This window comes from Erpetoichthys calabaricus, chromosome 6 (genome assembly GCF_900747795.2).
Source record: "Erpetoichthys calabaricus chromosome 6, fErpCal1.3, whole genome shotgun sequence".
Taxonomy (NCBI): domain Eukaryota; kingdom Metazoa; phylum Chordata; class Cladistia; order Polypteriformes; family Polypteridae; genus Erpetoichthys; species Erpetoichthys calabaricus.
In genome coordinates this window covers 212,950,910-212,978,558 of record NC_041399.2, presented here as the reverse complement: position 1 = coordinate 212,978,558, position 27,649 = coordinate 212,950,910, and the positions used below count along the sequence as shown (strand labels likewise).

Genomic DNA, 27,649 nt, shown 5'->3' with positions numbered 1-27,649 from the left:
AAGACAATGGTTTTTAAATGGTTCCAGCGCTTCAGCACAGGCCACTTCAACTTTGACGATGAAGAACGTGAACCGAAACCACGAAGTTCGACTTATGGCAGAAACGCTGATCGTGTGAAGGAGTTCCTGGAAGAAGATGGTCGTGTGACCATCAGGAAAATTGTCCTGGAACTTGGGATGACCCGGTATGCTGTCGACACCATCATTCGACGAGATCTTGGCTTTAAAAAGAAATGTGCCCGATGGGTTCCAAGGCTGCTGACTGTGGAACAAAAGCAAGCTTGCGTGGAATGGTGCAAGTTTTTCCTTGACAAGTTCAACAATGGCCAATCGATCTTGCACCATGTGACTTTTGGCTCTTCCCGAAGGTAACAGAACCCCTGCGAGGCCACAACTTCGAAACTCGAGAGGAACTGATTGCAGCTGTCAAAGAACAGCTGGACAACCTCCCAAAGACAACCTTTCACGAGTGTTTTGCGGCGTGGGTCAGAAGAGCCCAAAAGTGCATTGATGTTGGCGGTGAATACTTGGAAAAAGTTTAAAAAGGATCGAAGTACACTAGAAAAATAGCTACTTATTTCGAGTGATTCTGCGCGGAACCCAGACAACCCTCGTACTTGCTCCCCCAGCACAATAGGTGGCAGCACCCCTGAGCTTCGATACTCATTCAGACAGGGCATGCTGGGATTCGTAGTCCAGTGGAACAGCCCTGTTGGGTGCTGCATGAGATTTTCTAACCCTACTAAGTTTTTCCCAACAAGCCATGTCCTAGCACTGGAAGTGCTTCTGGGTCCTGGGTAAAAGGAGTCACTCAGGGAGTCAGAGCTGGGAGGAGAAGCTCTCCTAATGGAGAGGAAGAAGGAGCGAGAGAAGAGGGAATTGTGCCTGTGGATAACCAGTGGAGGTGTTCTGTTAAAATAAACCATTTATTGGAACCCGGACTTGGGTTGATGCTGTTGTGTTTGAGGGCTTGGAGCTCAGTGGAGCCTCCTACTGGTCACAATACATACAGCAGCAAAAATGGTAAAACAAAGATACAGTTTTACAAGGCAAATAATACAATCAATCAATAAATAAATAGTAATGTAGATTGTTCAGAAATTAACTTGAAGTGTATCACCATTTAGTTTGAAATGTTGAGTGGAAGCACTGAATTTCCTGATAGCAGGGGGCAGAAAAGACCCCCAGAAGCACTCTGTAGCACACTGTAGTTTAATGAGCCTGTGCCTAAAACTGCTTCAAGACAGCGCCGCCTGGAGGCGGTGCTCTGAGGTGCGTTCCCTATCACGTGAGAGGAGGGTTAGAGTTTGTGGGCTGGGCTTCGTTGTTCATTTCCCATGGTTTTCGATGGTGGATGGGGTCGTGTGTCATAACCAAAAAGAATAATGAAAAGTCAACGTGGCTCAGAGGTGCATGTGGACTGTAGCACAGACGAACACGATGCCGTGTTTTGTGAGTCGGTGGGCGTGGCTTTGCGAGTTGTAGTCGGATCCAATGGTCTTAGAGTTGGTGGGTGTGGCTCCGTCCTGTGTGTGCCATGGGTGTCTTACTCGCTGGTGGCTTAGTGAATTATATATATAGATATTGGCTTAGATCATCTACTTTATATTTGGTAAATATGCGTGGCATGATGATGTTGATCACCTCTTCAGATTATTATTATCATTTTACATTTCAGAAGAAGAACAGAATAGAATAAATGAATAGCAATCAAGTGATGTGTCAGAAATGGTGGCGTGTAACACTGGAGCACCACTGGGAACTGTTCTGTCTCCCTTCCTGTTTAGCCCTCTTTAGTGTTGGGCCTGGTGTACAATGCTGTCGTCTGGCTCTGGCTGCATCCTTTCTCCAAGAAAACTTACAAATGAAGATATAGCCAAGTGTTTGCAGTCAGGCAGGGAGACAGAGACAGGAGTAGAGAGGCCACGCTTGTGCTCTGCAGTCCAACGTCTTACCGACTACGCTACAGGGACTTCGGAATGTATTCAGAGCCCTTCACCGTTTATACATTGCTGTGTTGCAGCCTTGGGGTGAAATCTAAATATAAATATATATTGTGGGATATGGCCGGCCGTTCATTCCCGGCCAATACCCCCAGGCCACCAGGTGGAGCCCTTCTTGCAAAATAGAGGTGCCCTGCGTTCCAGCAGGGCATCATGGACAGTGGAATTTTACATCACAGCCCTGCTGGATACCATGGGGGCCTCCTGGGGACGCTGCAGGAAGGAGCAGGGACTGATATTTTCCCTATAACCCGGAAGTACGTCTTAGTCACAGCGACAGAGGAAATGACATACTTCCAGGATGAAGAAGGAGAGTTTTCACCTGATCCGGAAGTGCTGGATAATCACATAGACTGAGGGATCAGAAGCACTTCCGGGTCAAGGACTATAAAGGACTGTGAGAGATCCCAGACGGGCGAGCTGAGTTGGGAGGAAGGGTGGCAATGCGTCTGGGAATGGAGGATTGATTATTGGTTATTGTATTGTATTGGTTTGTGAGTATTGTGGAGTGGAGGGTGCTTGGTGCACTGTATTGTGTGCACCAGCAGTCCTCACTGCTTGGATCAAATAGTAGGCTTCACGTTGGTCTCCAGCAAGTCACAGGAACTTGCACTACTGACTATAGTACCCCCTTGGCATGTAGTGCTCGATAATAACTCGAGGGCAGGAGTGGTTTGCAAGGACAAGACAAAGCCTTTTGTTCTGCTGGAATCCGGGCACTGCCAAGTAGGTGGCACAAGTGCATTGAGAAGGGTGGAGGCGACATTGAGCAGTTTTGTGAAGGTTCGTTTTCTAATAAATCCCATTTTCTAACTTTAGCTTGACAACCCCTCGTAATATAATATAATATAATATAATATAATATAATATAATATAATATAATATAATATAATATAATATAATATAATAGAAGGACAAGCCTATGTGTCTGTTCATCTGTGTGTCCATCCAGGTGCTCTGTCTCTGTTATCCAACAGAAACATTAGCACTGTTTTTATATTAGACTAGTAACGGCGTACTGCACGTTACACTTGACTTGAGCATTCCTAGTTTTCCTCCTCTTTCTCGGTACGTTTCTCATTCATTTGCTCAGAGTTTGATGCACTTGCTGTTTCGTGAGCAGATCTTCTTATGTCCACCCTAGCGGCCCGCTTCTTCTCTCCTTTTGTCGGCATCTTTTAAAACTGATTAGGTCAGTGTTTGGGTTGCAATTACTTAGTAAGTTTTCTTTAATTTTTCACTTAAGCTGGCACGTAAGTCTTCAAACAGCCTCAAGAATGATTTAAGATATGAAGAGGTAGGGGAAGTGACAGCGAGGGTGTTAGGGAATGAGAACGGTGCCCGTATGCATGTGCCACACGGCCTCACTGCTGGCCACTGCTGAGAGTTGATTCTACAATAAAATAAAATTAAAATTAAAAGAGGAATAACCTTGGAGGTCAATCATCACCCACGAAACAGGGTAGTAGACGTCATGTAGTATACAGTGAGGTCCATAAATATTTGGACAGAGACAACGTTTTTTTCATTTTGGTTTTGTACATCACCACAATGAATTTTAAATGAAACAACTCCGATGCAGTTGAAGTGCAGACTTTCAGCTTTAATTCAGTGGGGTGAACAAAACGATTGCATAAAAATGTGAGGCAACTAAAGCATTTTGTGAACACAATCCCTTCATTTCAGGGTCTCAAAAGTAATTGGACAATTGACTCAAAGGCTATTTGATGGGCAGGTGTGGACAAGTCCGTCGTTATGTCCTTATCAATTAAGCAGATAAATGGCCTGGAGTTGATTTGAGGTGTGGTGCTTGTATGTGGAAGATTTTGCTGTGAACAGACAACATGCGGTCAAAGGAGCTCTCCATGCAGGTGAAAGAAGCCATCCTTAAGCTGCGAAAACAGAAAAAACCCATCCGAGAAATTGCTCCAATATTATGAGTGGCAAAATCTACAGTTTGGTCCATCCTGAGAAAGAAAGCAAGCACTGGTGAACTCAGCAACGCAAAAAGACCTGGACGTCCACGGAAGACAACAGTGGTGGATGAGCGCAGAATCATTTCCATGGTGAAGAGAAACCCCTTCACAGCAGCCAACCAAGTGAACAACACTCTCCAGGGGGTCGGCGTATCGATATCCAAGTCTACCATAAAGAGAAGACTGCATGAAAGTAAATCAAGAGGGTGCACTGCAAGGTGCAAGCCACTCATAAGCCTCAAGAATAGAAAGGCTAGATTGGACTTTGCTGCTAAAGAACATCTAAAAAGCCAGCACAGTTCTGGAAAAACATTCTTTGGACAGATGAAACCAAGATCAACCTCTACCAGAATGATGGCAAGAAAAAAGTATAGAGAAGGTGTGGAAAAGCTCATTATCCAAAGCATAGCACATCATCTGTAAAACACGGTGGAGGGAGGCAGTGTGATGACTTGGGCGTACATGGCTGCCAGTGGCACTGGGACACTAGTGTTTATTGATGATGTGACACAGGACAGAAGCAGCCGAATGAATTCTGAGGTGTTCAGAGACGTACTGTCTGCTCAAATCCAGCTAAATACAGCAGTCACATTGATTCATGATACAGATGGACAATGACCCAAAACACACAGCCAAAGCAACCCAGGAGTTTATTAAAGCAAAGAAGTGGAAAATTCTGGAATGGCCAAGTCAGTCACCTGATCTTAACCCAACTGAGCAGGCATTTCACTTGTTGAAGACTAAACTTCAGACAGAAAGGCCCACAAACAAACAGCAACTGAAAGCCGCTGCAGTAAAGGCCTGGCAGAGCATTAAAAAGGAGGAAACCCAACATCTGGTGATGTCCAGGAGTTCAAGACTTCAGGCTGTCATTGCCAGCAAAGGGTTTTCAACCAATTATTAGAAATGAACATTTGATTTCCAGTTATTTCATTTGTCCAATTACTTTTGAGCCCCTGAAATGAAGGGATTGTGTTCACAAAATGCTTTAGTTGCCTCCCATTTTTATGCAATCGTTTTGTTCACCCCACTGAATTAAAGCTGAAAGTCTGCACTTCAACTGCATCGGAGTTGTTTAATTTAAAATTCATTGTGGTCATGTACAGAAACAAAATGAGAAAAACGTAGTCTCTGTCCAAATATTTATGGACCTAACTGTATGAGTACCAAATTTCAAGTCAATAGGTTGTAAGGGACGGCTGGCACTTTATCCCGGCTGGGACGCCCCAGTAATCCTCACAGGTGGCGCAGTGGTAGCGCTGCTGCTTTGCAGTTAGAAGATTGTGGGTTCGCTTCCCGGGTCATCCCTGTGTGGAGAGCACTTTGAGTAGTGAGAAAAGCGCTATACAAATGTAAAGAATTACTAATTATTATTACAGCTGCCAAGGACCAAGTAGACAACCCGGACCGTCACAGGATGTCCATTTAGCACTCACTACACAACACCATCTGTTAAATCCCATATGACAGGGACTACCCTGACCTAGGACTTGAATCCAGTCTCCCGGAGTTGTGACGCCTCAGTGCCAACTACTACACCACTGTGCCGACTTCTCCATTTTCAATGCCCAATTAACAAAAGCTACAGTTGATTGTCCAAAATGGAATGCCAGCCTTTTGCTGTGTGCCGATAAAATTGTCCACTGGGGTAATGACGTCCCCCCCCAGTCAGAGTGGCTATACAGAATGAACACAAAGGTGCAGTCACTTCAAAGTGTCATTGTTCTGCATGCCAGCGGGCTCTCAGCTGCACGGCCAAGATAACTCGTGTAAATGTGGCTAACATGGACTGTGGTAATCTATCATCCTGGCGCTGGCTCATTTTCCGTGTTTGCCTTCCCATGGGATACAAAGGGGGCTTCTTGTTCCAACAAACTAGGCCATGCAAAAAATAAATAAATAAAATCCATCAGGCCGGTGAGAGTATTTATTTCCTTCTGGTGCCACTGATTATTTTTTTCACATACCCCTTCTAAACAAAGGAATTTTTTTTTTCTTCTGGAAAAGTCTTGACAAAGACAGAAGGTGGGATGTACCTTCAACACATCAGAAAGGTAAGACCTGCATGTGTCTTCAGATTGCGTCGGCCTGCCGGCTGCTTGTGATGTGTTACTGAAAATAGCAGAGCACTTTACGGCCTTAATGCAGCGAGACTTCATTTGCAGTTCCTTGCAGGTGATTTTTGGGTTCCGAGGACCGTTGGTTTGACTTTGTGTTGCTCATGGAGTCCCGAATGAGGCACATGACCTGCATTGAGAAGGAGCGTCAGTTGCGGCACTATGACCATGTGGCACATTTCCCTGAGGGTGATCCGGCTCGTACGATCTTCATTGTTGGGGACCCGAGTGGCTGGACCAGGCCAAGGGGTCGCCCACGTAACACCTGGCTGTGGCAGAAAGACGGTCATTTCCGGAGGGTGGGATTGTGGTAGAGAAGTGAAATAGAGCAGGGGTTCCCAAACTTTTGGACGTCAAGTACCACCTGAGGTCAGTGGCGTAGTGTAGTAGGGGCGGCCCGCCCCGGGCGGCACTTTTAGGGGGCGGCAAAATTGCACAATAAATAATAATAATATCTTGTAAAAATTTGAACCATTTCATTTCAGATTTTTGTCACTCCTATGATTCGGACCGATTGAAATGAGCACGGAATTTTTCATTACTTATTCTGTGACGAAACTGGGGAATCCACTTTCTTTAAATGAATGTATACACATCTGCTGAAATTGACGAGCAGGACTTCAAACTGGAACGACTTCGACTGCGGACTTTTATTACTGCCACAGGCAACGAAAACAAATTAATTAATGCGGACCCACTTGAATTATTAAAATTTATTGTGAAATCCAAGCTTGAAGATACTCTGCCCAATATTATAATAATGCTCCGAATATTCCTCACAATTGCCATAAGCAATGCCAGCTGTGAGAGGAGTTTTTCAAAACTGAAATTGATCAAAAATTATTTAAGATCAACAATAAGGCTAACCAATCTGGCTATCTTGTCTATTGAGCAAGAGGTATGTGATGCTATAGACACTGATAGTGCAATAAAAGACTTTGCTCTTAAAAAAAGTAGACGAATAAAGTTTTAGTTAAAGACAGAAGTTTTGTTTTTAATTCTAACAATTATATTATTTTTCAATAAAAATATAAATAGTAACAGTATCGTTCTAGTTCTAATTGGAAGTCGATTTGTGTTTTATATTCAATTCGCTAATAATTTCATCTTGTCGATCGTCAAGGTATAATCATAAGTGTTCTATACCTGTTATATCAATGTACAGTGGGTACGGAAAGTATTCAGACCCCCTTCAATTTTTCACTCTTTGTTATATTGCAGCCATTTGCTAAAATCATTTAAATTAATTTTTTTCCTCATTAATGTACACACAGCACCCCATATTGACAGACAAAAAAAAGAATTTTTGAAATTGTTGCAGATTTATTAAAAAAGAAAAACTGAAATATCACATGGTCCTAAGTATTCAGACCCTTTGCTCAGTATTTAGTAGAAGCACCCTTTTGAGCTAATACAGCCATGAGTCTTCTTGGGAAAGATGTAACAAGTTTTTCACACCTGGATTTGGGGATCTTCTGCCATTCCTCCTTGCAGAACCTCCTTGCATGCTGCCACCGCCATGCTTCACTGTGGGGACTGTATTGGACAAGTGATGAGCAGTGCCTGGTTGTCTCCACACATACTGCTTAGAATTAAGGCCAAAAAGTTCTATCTTGGTCTCATCAGACCAGAGAATCTTGTTTCTCACCATCACAGAGTCCTTCAGGTGTCTTTTAGCAAACTCCATGCGGGCTGTCATGTGTCTTGCACTGAGGTATGTGTGGAGACAACCAGGCACTGCTCATCACTTGTCCAATACAGTCCCCACAGTGAAGCATGGCGGTGGCAGCATCATGCTGTTGGGGGTGTTTTTCAGCTGCAGGGACAGGACGACTGGTTGCAATCGAGGGAAAGATGAATGCGGCCAAGTACAGGGATATCCTGGACAAAAACCTTCTCCAGAGTGCTAAGGACCTCAGACTGGGCTGAAGGTTTACCTTCCAACAAGACAATGACCCTAAGCACACAGCTAAAATAACGAAGGAGTGGCTTCACAACAACTCTGTGACTGTTCTTGAATGGCCCAGCCAGAGCCCTGACTTAAACCCAATTGAGCATCTCTAGAGAGACCTAAAAATGGCTGTCCACCAACGTTTACCATCCAACCTGACAGAACTGGAGAGGATCTGCAAGGAGGAATGGCAGAGGATCCCCAAATCCAGGTGTGAAAAACTTGTTGCATCTTTCCCAAGAAGGCTCATGGCTGTATTAGCTCAAAAGGGTGCTTCTACTAAATACTGAGCAAAGGGTCTGAATACTTAGGACCATGTGATATTTCAGTTTTTCTTTTTTAATAAATCTGCAACAATTTCAAAAATTCTTTTTTTTTGTCTGTCAATATGGGGTGCTGTGTGTACATTAATGAGGGAAAAAATTAATTTAAATGATTTTAGCAAATGGCTGCAATATGACAAAGAGTGAAAAATTGAAGGGGGTCTGAATACTTTCCGTACCCACTGTAAGTGGCATATGTGTAAGAATTTTTGTAATAAATGTGATTATTATATTGTAAAACATATATACATGACTTTTTTATTTGTAACCTGTACAATACACAATAACGATGATTGTTCTTGCCGAAAAATTCTTTAGAATTACTGTATATTTTAGTCTTTTAAATTGAAATACCTAAATAAGGGGGCGGCGGAATTTTCCTCCACCCCAAGTGGCTGACACCCACGCTACGCCACTGCCTGAGGTTAAGTGAGTTGCGTTGCGTACCACCCGAATTTTTAACAAAAAAATTAAAAAGCAAGTACTGCAATGAATGATTAATTCTTAATTAGGTAATATACAGCAAATTCACGACACTGACTACAACCGCCCCGAAATCTGAATAAAAGTTGAATAAAAGAATTGGAAGAAATTATGTATAAAATTAATGAAAAAATTTGCGCATGTACATAAATTGATAAATTCCGCCCCAAAACTAAATCCTGCCTTCAGTCTGTATGTGACGCAGTTACCAAAGACGAAATGGTATCGGCTTTGTGCTTAGATCTAGTGACTACAGTGCACGTATAACAACAAACACGAGCGGTTTCTGTGAGGCAGAGTTACCGAAGACTAAATAGTGTCGGCGTTGTGCTTTCATCTAGTGACCAAAAGCTCAAACAGTGAAGAAGTAGAAGTTGACTTCCACGAAACGGAATTATGGTAGCGTTAAATGAACTAAGTACTGATTCGAATAATAGGTTTTATCCATATTACTAAACGAGAATGGTAAACCGGATATGGATTCAGGGACCTGCCCGTGGACGCAAAAGACATAGTGCGCAGGCGCCACACAAAGCCCAAACCACCAGAGCAAAACGGGAGAGACTACGAACCGTCAGAGTAGGAAACAAAGTAAAACGTCATAAAGAGGTTAAAGAACAGGCACAAACACATGGCGAGCAGGTTACAGAACAAAGCCCCCCTGCCCAGAGTAAAACGAGAAAGACTACGAACCGTCTGACATGCCGCAAGCAGGATAAAGCGAGGTCAGAAATAAAACACAGAGTAGGAAACAAAGTAAAACTTTATAAAGGGATTAAAGAACGGGGACGAACACATGGAGAGCGGGTTACAGATGATGAAAACTGGAATGCAACAGCTACAAAAAAACCTAGGCACGAAACACAAGCACACCGAGATACAGAATATAAAGGCAGAAACAACAACAGTTAAACGTCCACACCACACAGCGAAGGCAGACCCGGAAGGTGCAGGCGCCTACATCGTGCGTCGGAAGGCGTGGTAAAGTACAAAAGGCAAAGACGCCTACACAGCATGGTGAAAACCAACATAATACGGAAGGCGCAGGCGTCGCCGCCATATTGTGAGTGGCACTTATGCGTGGTGAAGGCGCAGGAGGAGACATAGTAAAATAAGAGGAGTCAACGCCCCGCCCCAGACTAAAACGGGACACACTACGGAGTCCACAAAGGTTCATACATCAAACCCGAGATGGTACGGACACGCGTCTGAAACCGCGGAAGCAAAACTGTCTCGGCTCCAAAACCAAACAGCTCAACAACTAACACAGCTTCGACACCGAGCCCGCGTGGACAGATCTAATGAACGTGGACGCCTACAACGCGCGTCTCAAACTGCGTAGGCAAAGCAGGCACGGATTCAACACGACACAGCTCGAGTGACCGAGATACAAACACGCGCCTGCCTGGATATAATTAATGAACGCAGGCGCCTACAACGTGCGTCTGAAATGCCGCAGACCAGGCAGGCACTGCTCCAAAAAGAAAGAGCTCGACTAAACGAGATACGAAGTGAAACGGGAAACACTACGGAGTCCGCAGTGCTCCACAATGCACCGCATAATAGTTCGGAAAGAGCTTCGTAGTAACAGTGGGGAGACCCAGAGTGACACGGGCGAACGCTCCGTATTAAACATACATCATCCTCACACGTCCAAACTATACAGCATAGGTGAATCACATTACAGTGATGCATTATTAACAGTACGATAAACATCACAGTATCGCAAACAAATGAAAATTATTACTCGAAAAAGGGAAAATATATTCACCACGGACCAGGTGTCATTGAAACAAAAGCAGAATAAAGCGAGATCAGAAATGAAAGACAGAGTAGAAAGCAAACGTCATAAACAGGTTAAACGAGGGGGCCAAACACATGGACAGCAGGTTACAGATAATGAAGACCGGAATTCAAAACCTTCAAAAACAAAAGCTCGACTGACTGAGATACAAACTGAAACGGGAAACACTACGGGGTCCGCAGTAGTCCACAATGCACCGCATAATAGTACGGACGGGGCTCTGTATTAACAGTGGGGGGCCCCAGAGTGACACGGGCGAACGCTCCGTATTAAACGTGTGTCATCCTCACACGTGGCTGCCCAGCGGGCACGGGTTCAAAACGCCGGGGGTAGGCGAGCGAAGCGAGCAGGGGGCGGAGCCCCCTTGTTTATTCAGAAGACGAAATTTCACACCACACTAAATTTGGGAATCCACGTATTATTGTATTTAAACAGTTTCATTGGTTTTTGCTCACAACAGGCTTGTCATAAAGGGTTTTGCACAGATAAATTAAATTTCAGGGACCGCGATGCGTACCACCTGAAAAGGCTCCACAGTACCACAGTTTGGGAACCGCTGAAGTAGAGAGTGCAGGCAGGGTGGAATGGGTGGAGAAGAGTGTCAGGAGTGATTTGTGACACACGGGTATCAGCAAGAGTGAAAGGGAAGGTCTACAGCAGCGTTTCTCAACCTTTAAGTATTTGCGACCCGAGTTTTCATAACAGTTTTAATCGCGCCCCCCTAACGTTTTTTTGAAAGGAGCCCACTAATACCAATTTGTTCTTTTTTAATTAATGATCCATATTACTAACCAAGAATGGTAAACCGGATATGGAAGCAGGTACATGCCCGTGGACGCAGGAGACATAGTGCGCAGGCGCCACACAAAGCCCCCCGCCCTAGAGTGAAACGGGAGAGAAGTTATATGGAAGCAGGTACATGCCCATGGACGCAGGAGACATAGTAAAACAAGAGGAGTCAACGCCCCACCCCAGAGTAAAACAGGACACACTACGGAATCCACAAAGGTTCACACATCAAACCTGAGATGGTACGGACACGCGTCTGAAACCGCGGAAGCAAAACTGTCTCGGCTCCAAAACCAAACAGCTCAACAACTAACACAGCTACAACAACGAGCCCGCATGGACAGATCTAATGAACGTAGACGCCTACAACGCGCGTCTCAAACTGTGGAGGCAAAGCAGGCACGGGTTCAAAACGAAAGAGCTCGAGTGACCGAGATACAAAAACGAGCCCTCCTGGATATAATTAATGAATGCAGGCGCCTACAACACGCGTCTAAAATGGCGCAAACCAGGCAGGCACGGCTCCAAAAAGAAAGAGCTCGACTGACCGAGATACAAAGTGAAACTACGGAGTCCACAGTGGTCCACAATGCACCGCATAATAGTACGGAAGGAGCTCCGTATTAACAGTGGGGGGCCCCAGAGTGACACGGGCGAACGTTCTGTATTAAATGTACGTCATCCTCACACGTCCAAACTATATAGCATAGGTGAATCACATTACAGTGATGCATTATTGACAGTACAGTAAAGATCACAAGATCGCAAACAAATGGAAATTATTACTTGAAAAAGGGAAAATATAATCACCACGGACCGGGTGTCACTAAACAAAAGCAGGATAAAGCGAGGCCAGAAATAAAAGACTGAGTAGAAAACAAAGTAAAATGTCATACAGAGGTTAAAAAAGGGAGCCAAACACATGGAGAGCAGGTTAGAGATGATGAAAACTGGAATTCAAAAGCTTCAAAAAAAAAACGTAGGCACGAAACACAAGCAGAGCGAAATACAGAATATGAAAGCAGAAAACAACGACAGTGTCAAAACAAAGAAAGTAAACACTGCATTAGCGCAAAGAAGGAGAAATTATTACTCGGAGAAATAACGAAATGGCGAATAGAGATCGAATAGATGGACACAGGAGATATGTCAGAAGTATGTAAATATTGTACGGCTTTGAAGTTTAAGTCAAGAGAATTTCAAAAACGGAGTTTACCTCACATGCATTTATTGGTTACTTTGCAAAATACATTATTAACTGCTGATGATGTGGACTGTTTAGTCTGTGCTGAAATTCTAAACAGAGAAGCCTATCCTGAATGACTGGTACAAAGTCATTAAACACACATCTCACGGACCTCATTTAATAGATTCAGCACATTGGGACTCGAAAGAATCCAAATATTGTTTTTACAGAAGTTCAGAAATAAAAGTGAAACTAATGAAATAGCAACAATTCAAAGAAACAAAACTCTTAAATGTGTGTATCTGGAAAAACAAAAACGGGGGTTGGCGAGCGAAGTGAGCAGGGGGCAAAGCCCCCTAGTATATCATAGATGCCATCCATCCATCCATTTTCCAACCCGCTGAATCCGAACACAGGGTCACGGGGGTCTGCTGGAGCCAATCCCAGCCAACACAGGGCACAAGGCAGGAACCAATCCCGGGCAGGGTGCCAACCCACCGCAGGACACACACAAACACACCCACACACCAAGCACACACTAGGGCCAATTTAGAATCGCCAATCCACCTAATCTGCATGTCTTTGGACTGTGGGAGGAAACCGGAGCGCCCGGAGGAAACCCACACAGACACAGGGAGAACATGCAAACTCCACGCAGGGAGGACCCGGGAAGCGAACCCAGGTCCCCAGGTCTACCAACTGCGAGGCAGCAGCGCTACCCACTGCGCCACCGTGCCGATCATAGATGCCTATTTTATTATACCTACTTAACTTTTATCGACATTTATCTAACTCTATATTTATTTTTCTAGTATCAGAATGTAGATTAAGTTAATTTGTTTTGGTTTCAATAGATGTATTTTTCATATTTTCGATTCTTGTTTTCGTTTTTTCACATCTTTTTGTTACTTCGTGCCCCCCTAGGAGGGGCCCGTCCCACAGATTGAGAACCGCTGGTCTACAGGATGGTAGTGAGACCAGCTCTATTATATGGGCTGGAGATGGTGGCACAGGGGACAGAGCTGGAGGTGACAGAGTTAAAGATGCTAAGATTTGCATTGGGTGTGACGAGGATGGACAGGATTAGGAATGAGGACATTAGAGGGTCAGCTCAGGTTGGACGGTTGGGAGACAAAGTCAGAGAGGTGAGATTGTGTTGGTTTGGACATGTGCAGAGGAGAGATGCTGGGTATATTGAGAGAAGGGTGCTAAGGATAGAGCTGCCAGGTAAGAGGAGAAGAGGAAGACCTAAGAGGAGGTTTATGGATGTGGTGAGAGAGGACATGCAGGTGATGGGTGTGACAGAGCAAGATGACAAGGACAGAAAGATATGGAAAATTGTGATCTGCTGTGGCGACCCCTAACGGGAGCAACCGAAAGAAGAAGAAGATTTTCTCAATTGTAATAGAAATATGTCATCTGTCAGCCTGTGACTGAGGTTCACAGTGGGCTAGTAAAGGATCAAAAATAACATTAAATTCCTAATCCCTGACCTTGAAATAATCAAAATGACACCCCTCATGTTTGAAATTTACCATTATTACCCTTCTGGGAGTGGCTCTTAGTGGGCTAGGACCACCGGTAAAGAATCAAACTATCAAACATATCATCCTATTTGCATCATTAACCTTGAAATAGTCTAAAACAACACCCCCACACACTTATGCTTGCAATGTGTCATTTTTAATCTTCTGGGAGTGGCTCTTAGGGGGCTAGGACCACCGATAAAAAATCAAATATCAAAAAGATTATCATATTCATGATCAGCGATATCAAAATAGCATAAAGCGACACTTCACATGCCCATACTCTCAAAGTTTTGTGTAAAGGAGTAACTCTGTCCCCTCTTATCCCATATGGGGGTGAAGACCTGGCAGGCACAACTTCAAGTCCTTCCGGTCATTTTTGCTGAAGACACCTTTTCTTTATCATAAGGGTGTAATTTCTGATACAAAATGTGGTCCTAAAATGGTCTCAAAATGATGTGTCTTTGTGGGTCTAGAGGGCCAAAAATAGGTGGGAACCCCAAAAAAGCTCAATGCCTTGCATAACTAGACGTCAAGATGAGCCAAACGGTATGTCAAATGTAACGGTGTTCTCGTACCGGTGAGTCTGAAGACGCCGGACCAATAAATAGTGAAATGATATCAAAACACTCACAAGTAATTCTAATGAACACAATACTACTAACTCTATTAATAGCTATGGACGTACCACCAAGAGAAATTCCTAGCAACTTCTCTTGCGTGGTGTCACACACATGCACTTGGGAGACAATGTCAGAGTTTGTGAAATGATAATTCCACCCCGAACCGTAGGTTGGTGATTGTCACCTGATGCCTCTCCTCTTACTCTGTCTGCAGATACGACGATTGACAGAGAGGTGACAACTGGACATCACTTCCAGTTTCCGGTCCACCTAAACCTGCCTCTTCTACCTCATCTTTCTCATAACTGGCTCCACCACCAGCTTTGCGCTTATGTCTGGAAAGACGTTCTCGCTTATCTCAAAACCTCACTTTTGTTATTTTTTTAAGGAGATCACCTGCCACTGACACAACTCTTTCTGCTTGTTTGTTTGTGCGTTTCTTACAATGGCAGTAAAGTTCATGCGCCATTGTTTTAAAAGTAAAAGAAATGTATTCATAAAAAAGCATGCAGATATTTTGAGATGGATCCAGCTGCAGGTCCGCGATTCAGTAACTCCCCCTAGACAGCCAATTAAATTGCAGATTTTTGTCACATGATTTACTTCACTGGAATCAGATAACCATACCCACCAAACCCTAATCTTAACCACAGGGTAACCAGGCGTTCTCACTGACATATAATCTAAAATGACAACCTCCTCAATGGAGTGGAGCTCTGGAGATTCCGCTGCTAGAGTCTATTGGACGTTTTACATCTCCCACCCATCCAGTCGCTTACCTGGAAGACGTTGTTAAAGTTGTTCCAGAGAATTTCCGACTGAGCGTTTGGCAGTTTCTGCAGCCAGGCTTTCAAGATCGGCCTCCAGTCTAACACCGAAGAACTCATAAACACCATCCCGTTCCGTGAAACTGTGGCTGGGGAGGCGTTATCGATGTTATGAGGCTCAAAGACGATTTTACAGTTGGGTGCCATGGGGATTCGGTCACCATTAGCTAAGGTAAGCGTCTTGTTGTCATCTAGGACAGAGTTCAGATTTTCAATCCAAATGGCATCCACTGGCCCATCCAGGACTATCCAGATGTGGTCACCCTATCAAAAAAATAAGAAACATGGGAGGAAATGGTTAAAACTGTGAAAGTAATGGAAAGAAAGTGACCACAAAGTTGGAAAATGAGGAAGACAAACTCCTGTGAGAGTAGGTGCCTCACTCAGGAGTGTCTTCAGAGATAATGAAGCTTCTCCCATTCCAGCATGCTCAGTGCTGGTTCCTAAAATTCTGGCCAGGACTTGCTACTAAGAGTTCTGACTAGCATTACAAGAAGGTGAAACCACAATCTTTTAATATGGAACGTGCCTAAAATGACACCAGTATGGAGTTCAAAGGGAAGAACAGCATTAGCAATGGACGACTTGCGTTGTGCTTGAATTAGTACAGGGCACATGTCTAATGATGCTGCTGGTTTAATCACTGAAAAGAACATTTTAGGGTTTGAGCACCCAAGATCACAGACCATGGGAATGGGCCTGAGTCCAGACCTCTTGGGTAATCAGTTGCAGAGGATGATTCTGGGGTCTTAAGGTGACCAATTACAGTGAATGCTTTCCTTGTTTTCTTGTGGGGAGAGTGTGTGTATGGGTTGATCAGTTCTGGTGGATGGTTTCTGAGAGGTGGGTGGACTTTAGATGATCAGTTGTGGTAGATCCTTTCCTTTAACATCTGTAATGGATGGTCTGTTGTGGAGAGATGGACTTTATATGATCGGTTGTTGTGGTAGATGCTTTCCTTGATCAACTGGAATGAATGAAGTGTCATGGATTGGTTGACTCCAGATGATCAGTTGTGGTGGATGCTTTCCTTGATCAACTGGAATGGATGGTCTGTTATGGAGAGATGGACTTTAGATGATCACTTGTTGTGGTGGATCCTTTCCTTGATCAACTGGAATGAATGAAGTGTCATGGATGGGTTGACTCCAGATAATCAGTTGTGGTGGATGATTTCCTTGGTCAACTGCATTGGATGGTCTGTCGTGGTAATCAGTTGTTGTTGCGGATGCTTTCTTTGATCAACTGGAATGAATTGTCTGTCATGGATGCGTAGACTTTAGATAATAGGTTGTGGTGGATGCTTTCCTTGATCAACTGAAATGGATGGTCTGTAGTAGATGGGTGGACTTCAAATGATCAGTTGTGGTGGATGCTTTCCTTGATCATCAGTAATGGATGGTCTCCGAATAAGATCTGTTGTGGCAGATGGTATCCTTGCATTACTTGGAATGAATGATCTGTCGTGGAGAGATGAACTTTGGATGATCAGTCATTGTGGTGGATCATTTCTTTGATCAATTGGAATGAATGAAGTGTCACGGATGGGTGGATTTTAGATAATAGGTTGTGGTGGATGCTTTCCTTGGTCAACTGGAATGGATGGTCTTTAGTAGATGGGTGGACTTTAGATGATCGTTGTTGTTGCAGATGCTTTCTTTGATCAACTGGAATGGATGGTCTGTCATGGATGGGTGTACTTCAAATGATCAGTTTTGGTGGATGCTTTCCTTGATCATCAGTAATGGATGGTCTCCAAATAAGATCTGTTGTGGTAGATGGTATTCTTGCATTGCCTGGAATGAATGGTCTGTCGTGGAGAGATGGACTTTAGATGATCAGTCATTGTGGTGGATCCTTTCCTTGATCAATTGGAATGAATGAAGTGTCATGGATAGGATGACTCCAGATGATCAGTTGTGGTGGATGATTTTCTTGGTCAACTGTATTGGATGGTCTGTCGTGGAGAGATGGACTTTAGATGATCAGTTGTTGTTGCAGTTGCTTTCTTTGATCAACTGGAATGAATGGCCTGTCGTGGATGGGTGGAGTTTAGATAATAGGTTGTGGTGGATGCTTTCCTTGGTCAACTGGAATGGATGGTATTTAGTAGATGGGTGGACTTTAGATGATCGGTTGTTGTTGCGGATGCTTTCTTTGATCAACTGGAATAAATGGTCTGTCATGGATGGGTGGACTTTAGATAATCAGTTGTGGTGGCAGATGCTTTCCTTGGTCAACTGTATTGGATGGTCTGTTGTGGAGAGATGGACTTTAGATGATCAGTTGTTGTTGCAGATGCTTTCTTTGGTAAACTGGAATAGATGGTCTGTCATGGATGGGTGTACTTCAAATTATCAGTTTTGGTAGATGCTTTCCTTGATCATCAGTAATGGATGGTCTCCGAATAAGATCTGTTGTGGTAGATGGTATCCTTGCATTGCCTGGAATGAATGGTCTGTCATGGTGAGATGGACTTTATATGATCAGTTGTTGTGGTGGATCCTTTCCTTGATCAATTGGAATGAATGAATTGTCATGGATGGGTTGACTCCAGATGATCAGTTGTGGTGGATGATTTCCTTGGTCAACTGTATTGGATGGTCTGTCATGGTAATCAGTTATGGTGGATGCTTTCCTTGATCAGCTGGAATGAATAGTCTGTAGTAGATGAGTGGACTTTTGTGGTGGCAGATGCTTTCCCTGAACATCTGGAATGGATGGTCTCTGAATAAGATCTGTTGTGGCAGATGCTTTCCTTGATCGGCTGAAATGGATGATGTGTCATGGATGGGTGGACTTCAAACGATCAGTTGTGGTGGATGCTTAACTTGATCATCTGTAATGGATGGTCTCCAAACAGGATCTGTTATGGTAGATGGTATCCTTGCATTGCTTTAGTGAATGGTTGCCCCTTTGGGTAATCTGTTGTGCTGGATGGTTCCCTTGCAGCAGGGGGCCCATCAGTGGTGGGGTGACAACCACTGCCAAGTCTGGATGGAAGTGCCCAAGATGACTAGTTGAAAAGTCAGTTGCACACCAGTGCTTTCCAGTAGATCACAGTGTTTTATTTACAAACCTACCAAGCATGTGCAGCTCTTGGATGAAACACACCTCCACAGGTTATTTATTCAACAGAGGACCCTTTGTTACCTGCTGGTGGAACTGCGTAGACCAGGGCCCTGGTGCAGTTGAACCAATTGCACCCCTGGTAATGCCAGTCCTAGCCTCAAACCGATTAACACTTTTATTTTAATTGTGCCTACCAAATCACTCTTATTGAGAATATGGCAGACAGAAAGAACGGTTGAGGATGGCGTGTTTGAGTGAGTAAAAGTAGCCAGCAAGTTTTACTGCTTCTTGAAGGCAGACATTTATTTAACTCCGAAGGCATTTTAGGTATCTGGGTGAGTGTACCTCAAAAAGTTTTGATAAGTGTCTTCGTCCAGGTGGATGAGAGATGGCTGGCTGTTTGAGTGGAAGTGTATGTCAGCACATGCCCTCAGTACCCTGGCACTACTTCCAGGTTTGGTTCCTGTCTTGGGCCAGACATCTTCATGGTGGGCTGCAGCTCCCTGTGTCCCTACAAATCAAATTACTTGGCATCATGCAAGTAGATGAATGGACAGTTGGATTTGTATGTGACCTTACACTTGATAGCTTGATGCCCTGCCTTGTGCCAGGTGCTGTCGTGATGGTCTGCAGCTTTCTATAAGCTTAATGTTGGATTATGTGGGTTCAAGTAATGTGGGGATGTATGGATTAGGTATAAAAATCTGTACTTTACACAGTGTGATAATCTATAATACATAAAATGAGAACAATAACTAGACATAATTGTAACACAAATAATTAAGAGCTTATAAAAGACATAACGATCACAGTTACTTTATCCATCAGATCATTTACACTTCAAGTGAAAAATTTGACTAATATAAACCATCTCATGAATATTAACAAGAAAATGATATGATGTGTGTGACTTTTTCTCATTTCCTTGGGGCTTCTTTTTTTATACTGGTTATTAATAAGCTTTCATTTTCTGCTAAACAAGAGTGGAGGATGCATAATAAACTGAATTAATTAAAGAGACAATTAGCATGATGTAGTCGGGCTGGCTAAGTGTGTTAAGGAATTCTGGCTGGTGGAGTTCTGATTGTCAAAGCAAGCATACGTTAGTCGTGCCGCACTTCTAGAAAACATGGGGACCTTGTGATGATCACAGAGGTAGCGGCGCATAATGACGGAGAAGTTATGAAGACAGCTGATCTTTGAAAACTTTCTAAAGTTATAGTGAGCAAAAAGGAAACGTTGTAAAAAAATCACTCAAGTCGGATTGTGTAGCAGTGGCGTCAGGTGAAGTCTGCTTTGGGAGCTAAAATCGTACTGACGGCTGTGACGGGCAAGCATCCTGTCCATAATGGGTTTCCACTCTGTGTGTAACACTGCATACGTAGCTGGTGTGAGAATTTTATAATATATTATATTATATTATCTGTGCTAGCCATCTAAGACTGGATGAAAGCTCAGCAGTCAACACAGGTATCAGCGTTAATGTTGGAATGTACTTTGTAATGTGTGTATTAATAAAATTCATTGCATTTGTCATTTCAACAGATGACGCATCACAAACATTAGTACTGCTTTTATGAATTCCATACCAGAGTGAATTTCACAAGGACATAATAGCTGGTTGGACACACAGATACACAGACACAGACAGACACTTCATCAATGTAGACAAGGTGACCTCTCTCCATTCAGCTGTTAGTCTCTGTTGGACGTATTCAACGTTAATGTTTTGCAGTGTGCAGTGTTTGTTTGGTTGCTGTGTCTCTCTTATCTGCCATTTGGTATGGGATTCATAAAATTATAATTATAATAGTTTTATCATTTTTAATCTTATAATAATATAATTAATGTATAATAACTATTAATTAAAATTATGTTTTTTGAATTTCCCAGTAGGATTAATAAAGTTTATCTGATCTAATCTAATATAAAAGCAGTGCTAATGTTTGTGATGCACCATCTGTTGGATAACAGAGACAGAGCAACTAGACGGACATACAGATGAACAGACACATAGACTTGTCCTTTTGTTAAGGTGGATTATATTATATTATATTATATTATATTATATTATATTATATTATATTATATTATATTATATTATATATTAATCAGTCTTCAGCAGACTATACATACACACACACACACACACAGGGACAATTGAGAGGTGCCACTTAATTTAAGTATTCTACTCTATTCTAGTTGCAGTCTTCTGCAGGTTATATACACACAAACGTACAAACACACACTCAAGGACAAGAGGCACCAGTTAACCTAATCTAAATTGAATCACATGGTTTGAGAATATTATATTATATTATCCATCCCACTATATCCTAACACAGGGTCACAGGGGTCTGCTGGAGACAATCTCAGCCAACACAGGAACAAATCCCAGGCAGGGCGCTAGCCCACCACAGTGAACACACACACACACACACACAAACCCACCAAGCACACACTAGGGACAATTTAGGATCGCCAATGCACCTAACCTGCATGTCTTTGGACTGTGGAAGGAAACCCACGCAGACAAGGGAAGAACATGCAAACTCCACGCTGGGAGGACCCAGGAAGCGAACCCGGGTCTCCTTACTGCGAGGCAGCAGCGCTACCCACTGCGCCACCATGCCACCCATATTATATTATATTATATTATATTATATTATATTATATTATATTATATTATATTATATTATATTATATTATATTATTCTAGTCATTTAGCCCGTTACAACAATGGGTGCTAGAACAGTAGCGCATAAACATTAGTAGGAACAGTCTATATTAAATGGCAAGGGACTTTGAGCTCATTCTTTTTGTTGGTTGTATTTTTCTTTCTTTCAGCCTTTCTTTTCTAGATGTTTACTTGCTGAGCTGACCGTTCTTCGTGGGCTGCCGCCGTGTATTGTGTGTCTTTAATTTTCTGTGACAGTAATACTGTCTTGTAAGTCTGCTGGCTTGTACGTCCGTAATATACCTTTAATTTTCTCTGGCGGTAATACAGGCGTGCGCGTCAGTAATATGCCTTTAATCTCCACTGACAGTAATACTGGTTTGTATTTCCGTAAAACGACCTCTAACTTTCTCTGACAGTAATATCGCTCATAGCACCGTCCACCGCGCATGCGCACTTCATCAGAAGACACCCACACACGGACAACTGGATGCATACAGGGATTTTATTAAAGAGGATTATATTATATTATATTATATTATATTATATTATATTATATTATATTATTATACTAGACATTAAGCCTGTTACAATAATGGGCGCTAGAACAGTAGTGCATAAACATTAGTAGGAACAGTCTATATTAAACAGCAAGGGACCTTGACCTCATTCTGTTTCTTGTCTTAATTTTTTTTTGTCAAAAATATTTTTGCAAGAAGTAAAATAATAATAAAATAAAATAGAAACGTATATGACAATACAGTAAGTATAATTAATATTACATTTATCCTCTCCTCTGTGGCTGTTGATTGATGTGTTGTGTCTGTTGGAAGATCTCTTATCCTGCCTCTCTTTATTTTATGTTGCTGTGGCGTCTCTCCACCAAGTACTGTGCAGTTCCCCAGCAAGTATTTTAATCTGTGCTGGCATGCAGCTGATTATTGTATGTGTGGCGTCTCCCCAGCAACGGATTTTATGTGTGTGGCCACGAGTACCCAATCAGCACTCTCCTCAGCAATGATGTCCTTTATTAAAAAGTGTCCCGCGCATGTGCATTTCACCAGAAGACACACACACACGGACGCACACAGGGACTTTATTAAAGAGGATGGGAGGCCCTCTGGTCCCACTGGAGGTTGTAGTGGAGCAGTAAATGAAGACAAAAGTGACAGCTAATATATTATATTATATTAGTAGTCATTATTTCCTGGAATTGTGATATGTTCTTTGACTTTGGTTTACGTATTACATTTTGGCTTAGGCTACATGAAATATCCATCCATCCATCCATTTTCCAACCCGCTGAATCCGAACACAGGGTCACGGGGGTCTGCTGGAGCCAATCCCAACCAACACAGGGCACAAGGCAGGAAACAATCCTGGGCAGGGTGCCAACCTACATGAAATATTATTTTTTTAAATCTCTCAATTTATGATTTTATTTCACATCCCGGCAATCTTTTAATTTGAATTACACTCTCCTAGTGCCGATTATTATTACCTTCCGTCTCAATGACTCCATCGAACTTAAAACTACCACCGTACTGCACAGTTATTACAGTATTAGACCATCAGATACTTCAAGATTAGTGTTTCCGCTATCCGCCCTTTTTTCTTCTATTTAAAGTTTCATTATTTTAGGTAACAGTGTCTGTTTTACGTGTCATCAGTCACAATGAATAGCTCAATGCACTTTATTAGCGTGCAAAACAAATGCCTCTGAATGGCCGTGTCAGGAGTGACGCCCTTGGTTGAGTGTGTCCTGAGTGACGTCACAGGTATGGCGGAATGCTGGTCCACTCTGTGGAACTCATTTTAATGACACTTCTTTAATTAGATTAAAGTGCAGGCTTAACAGTCCATGATTTATCATAGACTGGGACAGCTATTTATCTACTCTCTATATACTGTATAAAATCCTAAGCCTAAAAGTGCAACGATTTTATGTGACGTTTTTATGTGACTTTTTTTGTCACACTTTAAATCGGGCTTACAGTATTTTAAAACTTACATATATATGTTTGGTATCATTCTTTTCAGAATGTATCGAACTTTAATGTGATGTTAGATTTTCAGATTCTTATTCCATTTTTAAAATATAAACTAAAAAATATCAAGAACTCACGACCCGCGATTTTGTGCCTAGAGATTTAGCCTCACTTAGGGCCGGAAATAAAAGACAAAGAGTAGATGACAAAGACAGCCAGCAGCTGATCAAGCAAAGAGGAGGTAAAAAAAAACAACTGTATTTGTTTCCCATTGTATCAAGAGGGGGTTTCGGAGGAGCAACCGCATCTCTTTGGGGTGCGTTCAGCCCCCCTCTTCACAACGCGAGTGGCAGAGACACAAAGTGGCTGGTGCATAACGCAGAAAAGGGGAGTTGGCGAGTGTAGCGAGCAGGGGGCGAACCCCCTAGTATAGTATATTATATTATATTATAGGAAGACTAGCAGGCCCTGCTTTGAGCCCAATGCTGTAGGATAGACTTTGCTCTTCTACGTCCCTCAATTACCTTGAAACTTTGACATTTTATAGATGCTTTACCTTTTTCGCCTTCAGAGTTTTCCTCCACAAAGTTGAGAAGATGCCATCAGTCCAGTCATTTGTCGCCACGTCAAGTGTCCCAAACATCTGAGAAGCTGTGATGGCCTTGGGGTTCATCCTCATCTCCTTGTGTGGTGATCCGCAGTCAGTCATTGCCTTCATCAGTGTGTGGATACATCTTGACTTGCCCGCACCACTGGGTCCCAGCGTCATCATGCCTGCAAGAAAGACATCATAGAGACAAAGGAATCAAAATGAATCTAAAAGTTAGAAATATAAAATGAGTAAACAGTGCATTATTATTCTTGACAAAATAAGCTCTGACTCCACTAAAGAAGAAGAGGATTAAGTGGCTTCACTGGATGGATGGAAAGCTCGTTGCGTCTTCGTTTGAAGTGTCCTCTGCAGTATTTGTTTTACAGCGCCACCTAATGGATACCCAGTCTACTTATAGATACTTGTGGATGATTGGGCTCCAAAGTCTAAATATTAAAATTTGAGACACTTTCCTAGAAACTATTGTTGATTCAGAGACATTTTTGTGTTCTTCTGTTATAGATATTCTGAAAAGCTTTTAAAAATGGCATAGAAACAGAAGTAAGGACTACATCAGGTATGCTGATTTGTGTTTTCTACTAAATAAAACAGTTTTGCATTTTAATTTATTCTCGTTATCCTGGTCCTGTTGCATGTTGGTCAAACATGGAAGTGAAAATTTCATCATACTCATGTCATATCTCAACCAGTGTTCCTTCCATGGATAGAGTTCAAAAACTTGTTTTGTGTCTGTGTTTTATGTTTTTGAGTGTCACCCCCTGCCTCTCGCCTCCCCAACGCGAGGCGGTGGGCAACATTCAACAGGAGGAGCCGGAGTGTTTGTGCACACTTGGTAACTAATTTGTGCAAATAAAATCCTTTATTTGAAATACAGACTCTGTTGGGTGATATTGGGTCTGAGGAATGGGGCACAGTGGTGGCACCCCCTTGTGGTCACATTGGCATAGTTGACAGGATTTCCTGGACACCTGTTGGCCAGGTCCTTAAAAAATATATTGTGACCAAAACCCAAACCTTTAAAATCCAACACACTTGGCACCAACACCGAGATGGGCAGAAGAACCAAAAAAACATATGAAGAAGACTTAATAGGTCCTTTGTTTCAAATCATGTTACATCGCAATATACAAAAATCACTTTACAAACATTTATGATCTCTCTTTTTATTCTTACATAGTGGCGTAGTCATCAGGATTTCTCAGCCAAAGATGACAGATCAGGTAGACCTGAATATGACAATGGCAGCAGTGCCACCTGTTGTATTGGCATTGGAACAACTCCTGGCCTCTGACTTCCACTGGTCAATCCTTTATATACCTCTAGCCGGGCAAAAAGTCATTTTCCCATCCAGCTGGTATGGCCATCTGTCCTTCATGGCACTTACGTTATCTATCTAGTCTTTAATATCTACTGTAAATATCTAGTGTATAGTGCCTTTCATATCTATCTATCTATCTATCTATCTATCTATCTATCTATCTATTTTATAGTGCATTTCATATTTATCTATCTATCTGTCCATCAGTTATATAGTGCCTTTAATATTTATCTGTTATATAGTGTCATTCATATCTATATATCTTGTCTTTAATATCTACTGTATATATCTATTTTATAGTGCCTTTCATATCTATCTATTTTATAGTGCCTTCTATATCTATCTATCTATCTATCTATCTATTATATAGTGCCTTTAATATCTGTTATATAGTACCTTTCATATCTATCTATCTAGTCTTTAATATCTACTGTATATATCTAGTATATAGAGCCTTTCATATCTATCTATTTTATAGTGCATTTCATATCTATCTATCTATCTATCTATCTATCTATCTATCTATCTATCTATCTATCTATCTATCTATCTATCTATCTATCTGTCTATCTATCTATCTATCTATCTATCTTTCTGTCCATCTGTTATATAGGGCCTTTAATATTTATCTGTTATATAGTGCCTGTCATATCTATCATACAGTGCCTTTCATACCTATCCATTATATAGTGCCATTCATATCTATCTATTTTATAGTGCCTTTCATATCTATCTATCTATCTATCTATCTATCTATCTATCTATCTATCTATCTATCTATCTATCTATCTATCTATCTATCTATCATATCGTGCCTTTAATATCTATCTGTTATATTGTACCTTTCATATCTATCTATCTAGTCTTTAATATCTACTGTATACTGTATATCTAGTATATAGAGCCTTTCATATCTATCTATCTATTTTATAGTGCCTTTCATATCTATCTATCTGTTATATAGTACCTTTCATATCTATCTATCTAGTCTTTAATATCTACTGTATACTGTATATCTAGTATATAGAGCCTTTCATATCTATCTATCTATTTTATAGTGCCTTTCATATCTATCTATCTATCTGTTATACAGTACCTTTCATATCTATTTATCTAGTCTTTAATATCTACTGTATACCTAGTATATAGAGCCTTTCATATCTATCTACAGTGGTGTGAAAAACTATTTGCCCCCTTCCTGATTTCTTATTCTTTTGCATGTTTGTCACACAAAATGTTTCTGATCATCAAACACATTTAACCATTAGTCAAATATAACACAAGTAAACACAAAATGCAGTTTTTAAATGATGGTTTTTATTATTTAGGGAGAAAAAAAATCCAAACCTACATGGCCCTGTGTGAAAAAGTAATTGCCCCCTTGTTAAAAAAATAACCTAACTGTGGTGTATCACACCTGAGTTCAATTTCCGTAGCCACCCCCAGGCCTGATTACTGCCACACCTGTTTCAATCAAGAAATCACTTAAATAGGAGCTGCCTGACACAGAGAAGTAGACCAAAAGCACCTCAAAAGCTAGACATCATGCCAAGATCCAAAGAAATTCAGGAACAAATGAGAACAGAAGTAATTGAGATCTATCAGTCTGGTAAAGGTTATAAAGCCATTTCTTAAGCTTTGGGACTCCAGCGAACCACAGTGAGAGCCATTATCCACAAAACAAAAACATGGAACAGTGGTGAACCTTCCCAGGAGTGGCCGGCCGACCAAAATTACCCCAAGAGCGCAGAGACGACTCATCCGAGAGGTCACAAAAGACCCCAGGACAACGTCTAAAGAACTGCAGGCCTCACTTGCCTCAATTAAGGTCAGTGTTCACGACTCCACCATAAGAAAGAGACTGGGCAAAAATGGCCTGCATGGCAGATTTCCAAGACGCAAACCACTGTTAAGCAAAAAGAACATTAGGGCTCGTCTCAATTTTGCTAAGAAACATCTCAATGATTGCCAAGACTTTTGGGAAAATACCTTGTGGACTGATGAGACAAAAGTTGAACTTTTTGGAAGGCAAATGTCCCGTTACATCTGGCGTAAAAGGAACACAGCATTTCAGAAAAAGAACATCATACCAACAGTAAAATATGGTGGTGGTAGTGTGATGGTCTGGGGTTGTTTTGCTGCTTCAGGACCTGGAAGGCTTGCTGTGATAGATGGAACCATGAATTCTACTGTCTACCAAAAAATCCTGAAGGAGAATGTCCGGCCATCTGTTCGTCAACTCAAGCTGAAGCGATCTTGGGTGCTGCAACAGGACAATGACCCAAAACACACCAGCAAATCCACCTCTGAATGGCTGAAGAAAAACAAAATGAAGACTTTGGAGTGGCCTAGTCAAAGTCCTGACCTGAATCC

At 42.1% G+C, this 27,649-nt stretch overlaps 1 protein-coding gene across 1 annotated transcript in view; it reads right to left on the bottom strand.

Annotated features, from left to right (window-relative positions):
* LOC114644108 (dynein axonemal heavy chain 5-like) overlaps nt 1-27,649 on the bottom strand; it is a 424,175-nt gene that overhangs the window by 197,792 nt on the left and 198,734 nt on the right. Inside the window, 2 exon segments of the mRNA XM_051928807.1 lie at nt 15,561-15,872; nt 23,902-24,119. Of these exon segments, the coding sequence (XP_051784767.1) occupies nt 15,561-15,872; nt 23,902-24,119 (530 nt within the window).